The following is a 14,122-nucleotide window of genomic DNA, read 5'->3' as shown; positions in this document are numbered from 1 at the left end:
ATCTACTTCAAACCTCAAATACAATAAATTTGTTACCTACTATTACCCACATCATGTGTGATAAGATTCAAAACTTTAGTGTGAATATTTCAAGAATAATTCCCCCTTTAAACTTGGAATGTTTTTATGTTTTTAGCTCGACTTTTCTATGAAAAGGGGAGCTATCCTACTCGCCCCGGCGTCGGCGTTGGCGTCACACCTTGGTTAAGTTTTTCGTACCACCCCACTTTATTTCAGAAGTATTACAAGTATGGCTTTGAAACTTACCATACTTGTTCACCATCATAACCTCCATCTACAGACAAGAGTACATAACTCTGTCAAGGTTTTTGACAGAATTATGGCCCTTTTTTGACTTAGAAAGTGTATTGAGCTTGGTTAAGTTTTTTGTACCACCTCACTTTATTTCAAAACCATTGGAGGTATTGCTTTGAAACTGACCATACTTGTTTACCATCACGACCTTCATCAACAGACAAGAGGACATAACTCTGTCAAGGTTTTTGACAGAATTATGCCCCTTTTTGACTTAGAAAATACATTGAATATGGGTAAAATCCACTTATTGCCTTAACCCTTTGAGATATTGCTTTGAAACTTTTAATGCTATTTCACATCATTACCCCATCTGTACGCAAGAGAAGGTAACTCTGTCAAGGATTTGTTTTAAAAATTAAGGCCTTTTATCGACTTAGAATCTTGGTTAAGTTTTTAGTACCATCCACTTTTTGACTGAACTGTTTGAGATATTAATTTGAAAGTTGGAATACTTGTTTACAATCATGATTCCCAAACATGTCCAGGAGAAGGTAATTCTGTCAAAGATTTTATTTGAATTATGGCCCTTAACTGTCAATGTTTTGTATTATAGGCAAGCACTAAAAAACTTAAAAAATCTAAAAAAATTCATTCCTATCCACTGAACCTGCAGTGTTCAAGGGTATCACACAATTCAGTAAAATAATTCTTCACTAAATATCTTAATGCTCATGGCCATTGTTCACTTTAAAAATACAGAGATTCTTGTATTGCCTTTTACTGCAAAAACTTTTTTTATTGGCAAGCAATAAAAAAGTCGAGCGCGCTGTCTTACGGACAGCTCTTGTTTAATAGAAATTGTTATTTTTTGCTCTAACTTCTTTATTTTTCAAAAGATTTACTTTAAAAGCATTATAAATGGTATCTTTTCTAGAATTTATTTGAAAATTGTTATATTTTCTTAAGAATAATTATCTTTCTTATTATAAATGTTATCTATTGCAGACTAAAGATAATTGTTCTTTGTCATTACTCACATCATGCATGACAATGTTCAAAACTCTAGCATCTTTATTTCAAGAGTTATTTCCTCTTTGAACTTAAATTTTACTTTAAAAACTTTATCTACTTTTTGCTCTTATCATTTTTGTTACTGAAGGGATTGACTTCAGACTACAAATTATTTTTTGTTTTTTCCATTAGAGTATAGAAATGTCAGTTTAACTTTTATTGACATGGTTACATGCATATTATGTTGTGCAAAAATATTGAACATTTGAGTGTATTTTTGATACTGATACAGAAATATATTTGTATCACATCCCCCCCCCATAGTTTTGTCTTCCTTTACTGCGTCCAGTATTTAAGTTAAAAGTTGACTGTCTCTTTCTTCTCTGACAGCTCTTGTTTTTTGTTAATACAAGTAATATATTGGTATCATTGTTATAGCATCATGTGAAGAAAACAATACTGTTGACATATATCTATCATACATAAACTGACTGTCTACAAGGAACAAATTCCTCACTAATTATTTATTCAAGTGTAGAATATATTGTTTGCTCAGAGCTTTTTTTTTACTTTTTAAAAATGTTGATAACAAATAAACAGGATTAATGGCTCAGGTTAAAAAAAAATTAAGTAAAGATTACAAAAAATATTGCATTGTTTGACCAAAATTTACCACCTTTTCAGCTTTGATTATTATCACATGTGTGATATTGTATATTTCAGGAAAGTTGTTGAAACAGGAGACAAGTTTTTGTGGACGAGCAGAATGTAACAGTTTGCTAACAAGAGCTCTAGATATAAGAATTACAAGACTTGGTAATGTTTACTTTATTTTAATTAAAATATACTTCATTTTTGTTTAATATTTATTTATATTTTATTTATTTATTATTTTATTAATATTTATAATAATAATTTCTTATGTCTCTCAAAAATTTGGAGACATATTGTTTTGCCTTATCTGTCATTCTGTCCTTCTGTCATTCCATCATCATCAGTTTCCGTTCATTATCTTGGATTCAGCTCAAATTTGACATATGGATATCATAGGAAAATGGAGGTCAAGTTCGAATTTGGTCATGGTTCAATGATTTTCCACAGAGTTATGCCCCTTGAAGAAATTTTCAGTTTCTGTTCATTATCTCCCCATGTACACATTCAACTCAAAAATGCCCAGGTCAAGTTTGTTCATGGTTTAATGATTTTTGGCAGAGTTATGCCCCTTTAACTTTGAAAAAAAGAAAAGAAATTTTCACTTTCTGCTCTAACTTTTATAGGAATGTATGTTCGTGGTTGATATTGCATGTGCTGGTATTTTATATGGTCATGGTCAGATGTTTTTTTGACAGTTATCTCCCTTGAACAATTTTTTATCATTATTTCAGGTACAAAGGTTACCAAAGGTTACCAATGAATTGTTTCAGGGCCTTAAACTTTTTTTTAAAATGGTTTGTGTTAACATTGAATAGTTTAAGGGCCTTGAACTTAGAATGAAAAAATGGTTTGTGCAAACAAATTTGGAACTAAATATTATTATAACATTCGAAATTATGTCTGCATTTGTGGTGTTAGAACGCATTTCTAGTCATTCTGATCATTTAAACTGCTGTTCCACACTCACTCTGTCTTTAGTCATTTGCTATAAATTTTATTATATGTCTAAAGAAATTATGATTTGGTTACAGGGTTTCTTACCTTTCTTCTGCTTATTTGATAAAATTGTGTCAGAATTCTACACTGATTTGGTAACAAGAACTTTTTAATCAGAGTGACAGTTTCACAGACTGGTCTGTTTCAGTGATCCAATGAAAAACTGCTGCAAATTTTCAAAGTGTATATTTATATGTCTATATAACCCAACTCTATAACTTATTAAAGCTTTGAAGAAAATGGTCACCGAATAAAGTATAACGTCTGTTTAGATGACTGCACAGTTGTGAAAGGGAAGCATTACCATACGGAAATTCCATTACTTCCATACTAGTTCTTGTTTTATACTGTGACAGGACAGGACCGGTAGGCTTAAATCAATGCCATAGGAAAAGCTAATGGTTTATTGTAATGCCTTAGACATTAATATTACATCCAATAACGAATCCGATATGGTGGCCATGATAAAGCAGTTACTGTAACTAATAAACATATTCAATTTCCATCACTATGAATCAATTTATACATATACAATTGTTTTTCAATAAGCCCAACCATCAATCACCTCAGTATTTCACAGATAAGCATAGAATAAATTATTTGAGGTATTTTAAATTGGCACTTTATTGTATGAATATATCCAATAGTATGTGATATATGGAGCTTGCTTATAAATAATGATATTTTTGTTTTCTTTTTGATTATCAAAAATGTTTCATAAAGATATACATTGCAATTTTATGATATGATAATTTGTAATTCATATGTTTTAGATGAATTACATAATATGAGGATACACATTTTCAAATACTTATTATTCTTTAAGTTAAATAGTTTAAATTAAAGTTAGATATTCAATAAGAAGATGATTGAAATTTTATGTAATTTTTTTACCTTCTACATTGAAATGTACCTTGCTGTAATGAAAGTATTAAATTGATAACATTTTTTCACATTATTCTTTTTTTTGCTCTAATTTCTCTATTTTTCAAAGGATTATTATTTTCAAAATTATCTTCCTGTTAAAATTAGAATTTTCCTAATTTTGACATAATGATCCTTATCCGACTTTTATAACACTTTACATGACAAGATTGTTAGGCAATATGATGTCATGAAAAAAGCCTTTAATCACTATAATGCTGACATATCATAAACACCTAGGGGAAGGTCATTCTAAAAACTAATGAAGAAAACATGCCAAATTGTTTTTGTTTTTCTTTATTTCAAAAGTGTGTTTGTTTTTCTTTATTTCAAAAGTGTGTTTCATGCAGAGTAAAACTCCTTGTAAATTGTCTAAAAGTTGAGTCTGCAGACTTCCCAGAACTGTTTCATGGTTTTTCTTTTGATGGTAAGATCCAGTTCCAGAGTTCTCCATATATCTGGAAAAGCTTGTTTCCATGAAGTTCATGAAAAATTGGTTATTTTCCAGAGTTTTTCCTATTTGTGCCAGAGGAAAAGATACAAACAAATGTACTTTTTATTCTGTTTCCCAAATGGCCATCTTGTTGTATAAAGTATTTTTATATATAAAATTGTATTATTTCATTGTAAGATAGGTTGTTCAAAAGTTAAAATTTGTTCATTTGAAAACTTAAAGTGAAAATCAAATATTTATTTAGAAAAATGCTAATGTTTATACATATTTTCAATATTGTTGAGATTGAATTAATGTTTATGTTATATGTTAGTTGAATGTTAAACTTAAGTTGGGAACAGGTCAATTTATTTATAGTACATTGAGATTTATAATGGTAATATTATATTGAATATCTGTCACAGTTATTGTCAGTAAGAAGTTTAATTATAAAGCCTATCATTCTAATATCTAGTAATGCCACCTACTGTTGTAAAACAGATTGGATTTTTATTTGATATTTGTAACAGTAATTCATAATGGTATTGGCATTATAACCTTTCAATTCTATATGAAATGTGCAGGGGAAAATTGTGTTCTTGTATTATTCCAAACTGATTAAAGTCATAAATATTAAATGAAAAAATTAGTATTGTATTTGATGTAAAAAGTGTTACATAAAAGTACATAGAGTGTTTAAATTTGTTTTTTAAATTAAACGAGGATTTTTCATGATTATTCTTTTGTCTTATTAGATTACAGTGTTGATAGTGTAAGGAAATAAATGTTCAAAATTATTTGTACAAGATTAAATCAGGCCTTGTGTGAATATATTAAAAAAGAGATAATTCATATTCAGTTTGAAATATGATAAATATTTGGATCATTTATAATCAGTGAGATCATAGGTGCGTCACATAAAATTATATAAACAAGGACTGTATTCTGGAATTTCTAATATTTACATTTTCATAGTGGCTTTTTTTATAGCTCACCTGAACCCGGAAATTGCTCAGAGATAAGCTTTTATGATGTCAGTGTGACTGTGGTCTTTATTCATTGTCATTTGTTACTTATCAGGAGTTACTGCATAACCTAAAGGGGTTGATTTTATACTATATTTCCAGATGGGGTCATGAGTTAATACTTTGCAGATTTTCACTAGTTTTTGTGTGATTTTTACTAGTTTTTTTGTGATTATCGCTAGTTGATATCCAAATTTCAGAGGGATTCCACATGCAAGCTAAATTATCCACCTCTCCACATTGTTATCCTAAGTTTCTTTAAACATATATATCTCACTAAACTACAATATAGATTTTGACAAAACTTCAAAGAATGATCGTTAGGTGGTATGTTCTATACGAATGTTATATAGATGGCTCCATACTGATGCACTCTTGTTTTAACATGACCCTGTCCTGTAATAGTCAGTTTCATGTCTGAGACAGCAGCAAATTCCACACTGTTTTATAAAAATGTTATCCTGTCTCAAGTCAGCAGTCAGTAAACTGCAGACCATTATTTATAATGTTATAGTCAGGGGTAGAAAATAGTTAAAATGTACAAGGTGTAAATACCTAGACACTTAGCTAGAATGGTCAAGCAGCTTATAAATGCAGCGCAACAAAAATAACACACCCAATATGACCTAATTACTTACTTCTGCATTAAAAATATGTGACATTTTCTAGCAATATATCTTAGGTGTGTGATCTAGGGCCATAATGGCCCTCTTGTATTGTTGTTTGATAACATTTGAATGCTTGGATTAATAAACATAAGCATATGGTATACAAGTTACATTGAATAAAGTTGCACTAAGTCTTGTCAATGAAAACAACTGGTAGTTTAGTATATAAGAATTGTGCAGTGTTAAATCATTCTTTTAATCATTCTTTTAGGTACTTAAGAGTATTAAAATGATAAATATCTACAATATGAGAGATAGAATCTCTAGGAATATTTATTCAGGTCACGGTATTCATGATTCATAATCATTATTGCATTTAATCAAATAATTATCATATAAACATTAGGTAACTGCTCTGTTGATATCTGATATATTGAACAATAAACCATTCATATATGCATGTATATAATAGTTACTTATTAGGAAGCATAGATTGGAGAAAAATAATACGACGATGAAGTATTGAAAAAGGAAATGTGACACTGAGTCAAAGAACAATCAAGGACTTTTGTCATTAATGGATACAGAATATAGATAGATGATTTATTCTTATTGATTTGAACGTGGCAAGTATAAAATACTTAGAGGTCATGTGGGGCATTTACTGACAGGGGATCAGACACACTAAGCCTGATGAAAACTCTCTTTTATATTGTGTTCTTTAGCTTAAAAATTTACAACAAAAAGGATGTTTTAATACGTAATGATGAATAGCTTGGCTGATTGAGACCTTTTGTTATAATGTATTGGAACATTTAATCAACAGCATAGTGTGCAATGTAACTCTGAAAATATTATTCTAGCTGGATTTAAGAAATTTCCTTGAAAAGGCAAGAAAATGTATACAACAATTCATACATTTTTAACAGGAATTCCTGAGCATGAATTAAAAATATCAGGTATAGTAGTTTACATTTAATTTTAGTATTTAACATATTTAAACATTAATAATAAATGATTATCAGAGAAAATATATTTAGCAATCAAAGATGATGAAAAACATTATATTATAACTTTGAGGATTCTTTTCTGTACATGTTGTATACATTATATCTGAGAACTCTTTTAAATTAAATGAAACTACATGGTCCTTGTACCATCATACAAATTGTATTGATATTTGGCTATTTTGAAAGAAAAGTAAATGGAGCTTTTGTTATGACCTTATCGGCCACAGCATCTGCATTTATTGTGTCACCTCTACATCTTTTAGGTCAGGACCATCATGTATATCAAAGTCAAATTGGCCTTGACAACCTTTTGAACAAGGCATTTTTAAAGGTTGAACTGACCTTGACCTTGAACTTTAAATGACCTAGACTATCGCTATTAAAGTATAGAATTTTGGTGAAATTGTCATAATTTTGTTATTTATGTCCAGATTTGATTCATATGTGGACAAAACAACACTTGTGACTAAATATACATAGGGAATAATTTAGATATGTCATTGACCTTTAAATGACCTTGACTGTCAAATGATAGAATTTGGATTGTATTTTCATATTTTGTCATTTATTTTTTGGAAAGGATTCATGCTTGGACAAAACAACAAGTGTGATTAGACAGATCTATTAAAAATAAAAAAAGGAAAAACTTAATTTCTTTTCTTTAATTTTCTTTTTAAAGATTTGTATGAACCATTTATTGTTTGCTCTTATCGAACGTTGCCCCCGCCCGGTGGTGGCTCTTGTTGGCCGAGTTATGGCCCTTGAATGATAAAATTATTTTTTGCCCCGTTCATGCGGGGGGATTAGCGATTACCCGTGTGTGTGTTTTTTTGGGTGTTTGTGTTATATTTGTTATTAGTGAAATTAAAAAAAATTTTGTGAAAAAAATTTTTTTAACCAAATTCGGATTGTTTTGGTGGGCCCTTCCAAAGTTTTTAAAAAAAATTTTTTATGCGTTCTGGGTTTCCTGGCAACCAAAAAATTTAAAATAATAAAAAAAATTTTTGAAAGACCCAAAAACCTGGCTTGATTTTGATAAAGGTTTTTGGTGACCTCCCAAATTTTCAATTTTAGCCCTGGGGGCAATCGGCCCGCCCCCGGGGTCTTTTTTCACTTTGAAATGAAAATAATATTCTTTTAAGGGACCGGCGAGGGGATTTTATTTTATTTAAGGTTTTCCAAAATTTTCTTTTTCCCTTTTGAAAAATTGCCTGCCCGGGGGGATAGGGCCTTTGTTATAAAAACTAAAAACTTTCTAAAAGAAAAACTAGATTAGATATTTTCTGAAATTTTTGTATTTAACTCTAGCAAGATTGAACAAAAAATTTGCCCCGGGGTCAAAAATTTGGCCCCCCCCGGGGGTTTGTTTTATGTAATTAGTGAAAAAAAAAAAAATTATTTCTTAAAAGGTTAAGTTTGATTTTGGTATTGTATATTTAGGTATCTACCAAAATTGTTCAAAATTTTTCCTCTAGTTCAAAACTAGCCCTCCCCCGGGGGATAGGGTTTTCCTTTGTTTGTTAAAAAAATTTAAAAAAAACCCCGAATTTATAAAACTAAGGGTAGATTTTTTAAAATTTTGTGAATTAATTTTTACTTTGGCAAAATAAAGTGTGGAGATCAAAACAAAAAAAAAGGTTTCCTTAATTTCTTTTAAATTTGTATGTTATGTTTGGCTTTCATGCCGGTGGTGGCCTGTTGGCGAGTTTATTTGAATGATAAGGGCTTTTTTATTTGCACCTACACAGAAGCTTTTCTGGGCTACTTCTCAGAAACTACTGGTGAAATTTCACAGGCACGATCAGTACCAAGTCTAGTTGTGCATGATATTGGAATTTTACGGTTCAATTTTTTTTGTCAGAGTTATGGCTCTTTTATGATTTTTATTATAAAACTTTTCCATACTTCTCCTCTTATAACCTTAATGCAATTTACAGGATTGATCTATTGCTCAAGTACTCATGCATAGTACACAGGTTTTCAGCTTGAATGATTTTTGGGTGGGTCATGGCCCTTGAATAAAATTTGTCCGGACTACTCCTCTTATACCTCTGATGCAATTTCAATGAAACATTACATGATTGATTGGTAGCTCATTTAGTACTTTTGCATTTTACACAGGTTTCCGGTTGCATGAGTTTTGATCAAGTTATGGCCCTTAAATAATAAAGGTGTTTTATTTGTGTTGCCAGCTACATAGAAGCTTGTCTGGATTACTCCTCCAAAAGGGCGGTGCAATTTTACCCAAACTTAATAGCAATTTTCAATACAAAGTTCAGTTGTGCATATTATCTGCATTGGTTTATTGATTTTTGTCAGAGTTATGGTCTTTTAATGATTTAATTTTTAAAATTTGTCCGGACTACTGATGCCATTTGAATGAAGATTTACATGATTTATCTATAATAAAGGTAAAGGTCTCACTTATGGAGACACTCTACCTCTACACTCAAATAATTACGGTTTGAAACGCTGAATAAGTAACTTTTCAGGTTGTCAAAAATGTAGGCAATAAATCGTATGCTTTTATATAGGAATTTTCGTCACTTCTATATGTCAATATTGATGTAAAACAGATAATGAAAGTAATAGCGAATTCGAGCTTTACTGATATTGACATGTTTGTTATACATGCTGCATTTGTGAAGTTCTTAAGTGAGAATCATAAGTTCATTAAGGACCTCTTGTTTGAGATTATTTTGATATTATTTCTTACCTAATATTCCGTAAGTGGTAGGTATGGATTTTTATGGTAAATATATTGATATGTTGCTTTCACTTCAAATGCTTTTTAATGCTTTATAATATCTTAAGTAGCTTAATCATATCAAATAACTTCAGTAAATCCATGAAAAATTGATCTTCAACCTATAAATGATTGGGTTCACAGATCAGGTGACCTGCAAACTTGGATTTAAATCTTCAAAGTCTTTAATCCATGATTATAAAGTATAGATTTTAAGTATTATTACCTCTAGATTTAAGTTTGCAAATCATTGTTTTGTAACAACTGCAATCAACAACTGCAATCAATATTTTATGATGTTTATACTGATTTTAAATATTGTATGCATAAATATGTTGGACATAATGATGATGAATTAGGTCCCAACCTGAAGGGTCAAGGTCACACTTGTATTTCAAAGTCATGATATTAGTTGTATCCATTCAACAATTGTCACTCCTGGATTGATTTTAAAAACAGTTTTCTGGAGTTTTCATATAGAAATAGAAATAAAGGGAAAATTAATTTTTTTAATAGAATTTATTTAAACTAAGAGCATGTTGTTAGAATATGATAATAGAAACATTTTGAGTGGTTCGTTATCTGCCACTGAATTGGACGTTTCTGCTTAATCCAAGGGCAGATAATTCACAATTTTTCTTCTGAATAGGATTGAGGGGATCTAATGTAATCTAACTTCTACTAAATCATGAACAGTCCTCTAAACTTTGGGCTTTTCAAAAACGTTGGTTTTTAAATTAGAACTATGTACAACAAAAAGATTTTCATGACATCGTATAAATTAACATTGTTTGGTTCTATTGTTGTTATTGCCTCATTAGTTGTGATGCAACGTTGTAGAATATCAGGGCCATGTTATATGTAGAGTAGTCCAACCATGTTTGCAATATTGAAATTTTGTTTATTTAAAGCCTTTAAAGTATGCCCTATCTTCCTACATATGTTATGTCATGGTTATGCAAGCAATGCTAATATTTCTATATATAAATAACATATGCAAGTTAACCAGTTTTACCTTGGCCAAGTATTTTTTTTAAAGATACTTCTTGTTTAGTGAGATATATTAGATGTTCACTAAAACAAAAAGAATTGGTCACCGAATATCAGTGCATAATAACTTGTTTGAAACTTTTGTCTACAAGTAAAACGTGTTTTACATTTCCTTTGTCTGAACATTATAAGACAGGTTTGACTGTATACTGTGAACATGTAGGTTTGTTGTATTACTGTCATAGTTTGTTGTATTACTATCATAATTTGTTGTATTACTGTCATAGTTTGTTGTATTACTATCATAATTTGTTGTATTACTGTCATAGTTTATTGTATTACTGTCATAGTTTGTTGTATTACTGTCATAGTTTGTTGTATTAATGTCATAGTTTATTGTATTACGGTCATAGTTTATTGTATTACTGTCATAGTTTGTTGTATTACTGTCATAATTTGTTGTATTACTGTCATAGTTTGTTGTATTACTATCATAGTTTGTTGTATTAATGTCATAGTTTATTGTATTACTGTCATAGTTTGTTGTATTACTGTCATAGTTTGTTGTATTACTGTCATATTTTGTTGTATTACTGTCATAGTTTGGTCAGCAAATTTGCAGTTAAAATAGAATTGCATTAACTAGAAATATTAAATTTGTTGAATAAAGAAATCTGAAATATTCTTGTCTTAAGACTTAAGCTGCTCTGATGAAATATTTCCCTTTTGGTAGCAAAAACTGTTTAAATGCTGCATGTTTTATGTATAAGAATCTGTTATTTCCTTTTGATACAAAGTCGGTGTGAAACTTTTTAAGATATCTAGCATTTAGACAACTTAATAGGGATACTTATACAATAAATAGTCTAAACAGGGTTTAAGCTGTTTAAGTTATCACAAAACATTAACATATTAGTCTGGTCTTAAGGGTTTATCATTTCTTTTGAAGTAATGGTAATTTCTGTATTTGATTTGAAAATATCTTTTACTTGATATTTTGATGAGTGATTGCTCTTTCCTATTAATTCAAATGTTCATGTCTTATATTTCAGGAAGTGAGCATATAGAAACAAGGGCAGTTCGCCAGTACTTAAACAATCTAGAAACGTCGTTGAAGGCAGCTAAACATGATATAAGGTCATCAGAAAGACCATACAGCTCCTTGTCATGGAGGAGTCACGATCTAGCCAACATTGAAAAGAAATCACGTCTGCAGTCTGGCAGATCAAGCAGTTATGGTCAGGTGTCCCGGCCAGGAAGTCAGATGTCACGGGCAGGAAGTCACGTGTCCCGTTCATACAGCCAAAACATCTCTCGTCCTGTGAGTAGCCAGATGGACTTTGTCAATGCAATGAGCAAACAGACAAGCACAATGTCTGCATCAGAGAAGTTAATGCTTGAGTCAAGTTTTACACCAAGGCTTTTACAAAGAGAAACTGTACATAGGAAATTAAAACAGAAAGATGGTATATCCCCACAATTATCTCCACACAGTGAACATTCTCTACATGCTGAAGAGGAGACAAAACATGTCAGTATTGAGGGAGAGTCTGGACATGTTCATAAAGCACACAAAGTTAACAATGAAGTCTTGTTAGATAGTTTTGCAGCAGAAAGTGATAAAGCTGCTGTTTCATTTAGAGCAACACCAACAAGAAAACCTGTAGAAGAGCCATTGGGAAGAGAGACTCCACCACAAAGACTGTATCGTCGATTTGGTAGCCCAGAAAACATGATGCAAGGTAATTTAGCAGCAATGAGAAGTGGTGAAGTGACACTTCGAACATCTGAGATGAGTATGGCTACTGGAAAAGAATCTACAGGTAGACACAAACGACCAATCAGTAGTGCACGAAGTATACGAAGCATTGGCAGTTCATTGTATACTAGTGCTTCAGGAATGTCTTCGGCCAGTCATAAATCTAACTGTGATATACCACGAGGTCCTCATAGTCTTCATATCAGTAATGCTAGAAGTACAACCATGGGTCCTCATAGCTCTGTTAACAGTTTAATGGGAGAGATGGGGCCTAAGGATGTTTCAAGAGTAATACATCATAAATCCGCATGGTACCATGTACCTGGGCGCTACAGCACTGTAAATAATCCTTATGCCCCTAAACGTTCACAAAAACGTTATGAGGCTAAAAGGCTTGAAAAATCTATTTCACCAGTGGCAGAAGACCCTCATAAGACATTCATGAAAAGTGACTATAGGAAAAATAATCCAAGAATGCTAAACAAAGGTTATCCTGGGAAACATGGTCATACTTGCAGCAAAGGGCATTTGTATGTTCCTTACCCTCGTGATAAAAAGCAGTATATTATATGTGATAGGTGTCAGAAAGAAACTGAAGAAATTATTGCAGCACAAGAAAATGAACTGCTTGGTATTGTTGAAGGAGGTGTTGAGAATGGGTTGATGTTGGCCCCAACAGTGAATGGTCTGACAGCACCAGATAGACCCAGGCAAGCAAGTTTTGTTTATGAAGAACCAATGATACCAGATGATTATGATATGTATCAAAACACTGGAAGTATGGTTACTTTCAAAGATACTGTAGTCATAAATTGATAAATAATAACTTTATCATTAATTATTTCATATGCATGTATTAATGTGAAAAATTATGTGATAATGAAGTTTGACTGTACTGAAACTAGTAAAAAGAAAAGAAAGATCATGAAGCAGAGAAGCAGGAAGAACATCAGTTAAATTTGATGGCTTGATCTTAACTCTTACTTATATATGACCATTTTATTTTTTTTTAACTATGATGACCTTTTGTCAATTTAAGATTTAACAATTTAACATTTCTATGGAAACTTTTAGACTTTCGCTATAATGATGTATTTGATTCTAATATTACTTGGCATGAATATATATTTTATATGGATATGATATGCCTCAAATTTCATGGAATTGAATTTGTATTTTGTTGAATTAGATTTAATAACTTAACATTGCTTCCATGGAATTTTAAGACCTTTAACTGATTTATATATGAAGTATAACTTACAATTAGCATTTAGTATTTAAACTACATTTGTATGTTAATTTCTGATCTGATTTGATTCAATGAATTGATATTTTAAACAAACATTTACACTTGACATTTAGAATTGTTATTCTTATACAAATGGATATTACATTGATATCTACAAGATAAATTGTGTAGAACAAATGGTATTTACAGTCTTTTGTCTGGAACCATGCAAATATTACAAGGAAACCTGTACTTTGCACAAAAAACAGCCTTCATATACATGTTCAGTTAAACATATTTCAATGTATTTGCTGAAGGCCCTAGAAGAGATACATACAACCACTTGCCATGTTTGCCAAGTCAGATTGGGGGAAAAAACACTATAAGCATTTCCCAAATACTCAAGAAAACAAGTATTAAGAACAATCTAGAAAAAAGCTTTGAAAATTGTGTTTGGATGTTTACATTTAACACCATGTT

General features: G+C 30.9%; 1 protein-coding gene across 1 annotated transcript in view; it reads left to right on the top strand.

Moving 5' to 3' along the window:
• The window catches only part of LOC132745238 (TPR repeat-containing protein DDB_G0287407-like), a 58,473-nt gene extending 44,704 nt beyond the window's left edge, over positions 1 to 13,769 (top strand). Inside the window, exons 19-20 of the mRNA XM_060734094.1 lie at positions 1,993 to 2,085; positions 11,708 to 13,769. Coding sequence (XP_060590077.1) covers positions 1,993 to 2,085; positions 11,708 to 13,230 — 1,616 coding nt within the window. The 3' untranslated portion in view covers positions 13,231 to 13,769. The remainder of the gene's footprint in view (positions 1 to 1,992; positions 2,086 to 11,707) is intronic.
• The last annotated feature ends 353 nt before the right edge of the window (positions 13,770 to 14,122 follow it).

This window comes from Ruditapes philippinarum, unplaced genomic scaffold (assembly GCF_026571515.1).
Source record: "Ruditapes philippinarum isolate M1 unplaced genomic scaffold, ASM2657151v2 ctg8_1_1_1_1, whole genome shotgun sequence".
NCBI classification, from domain to species: Eukaryota; Metazoa; Mollusca; class Bivalvia; order Venerida; family Veneridae; genus Ruditapes; species Ruditapes philippinarum.
The sequence above is the reverse complement of the archived record's forward strand: the minus strand, read 5'-3'. Positions and strand labels throughout refer to the sequence as shown.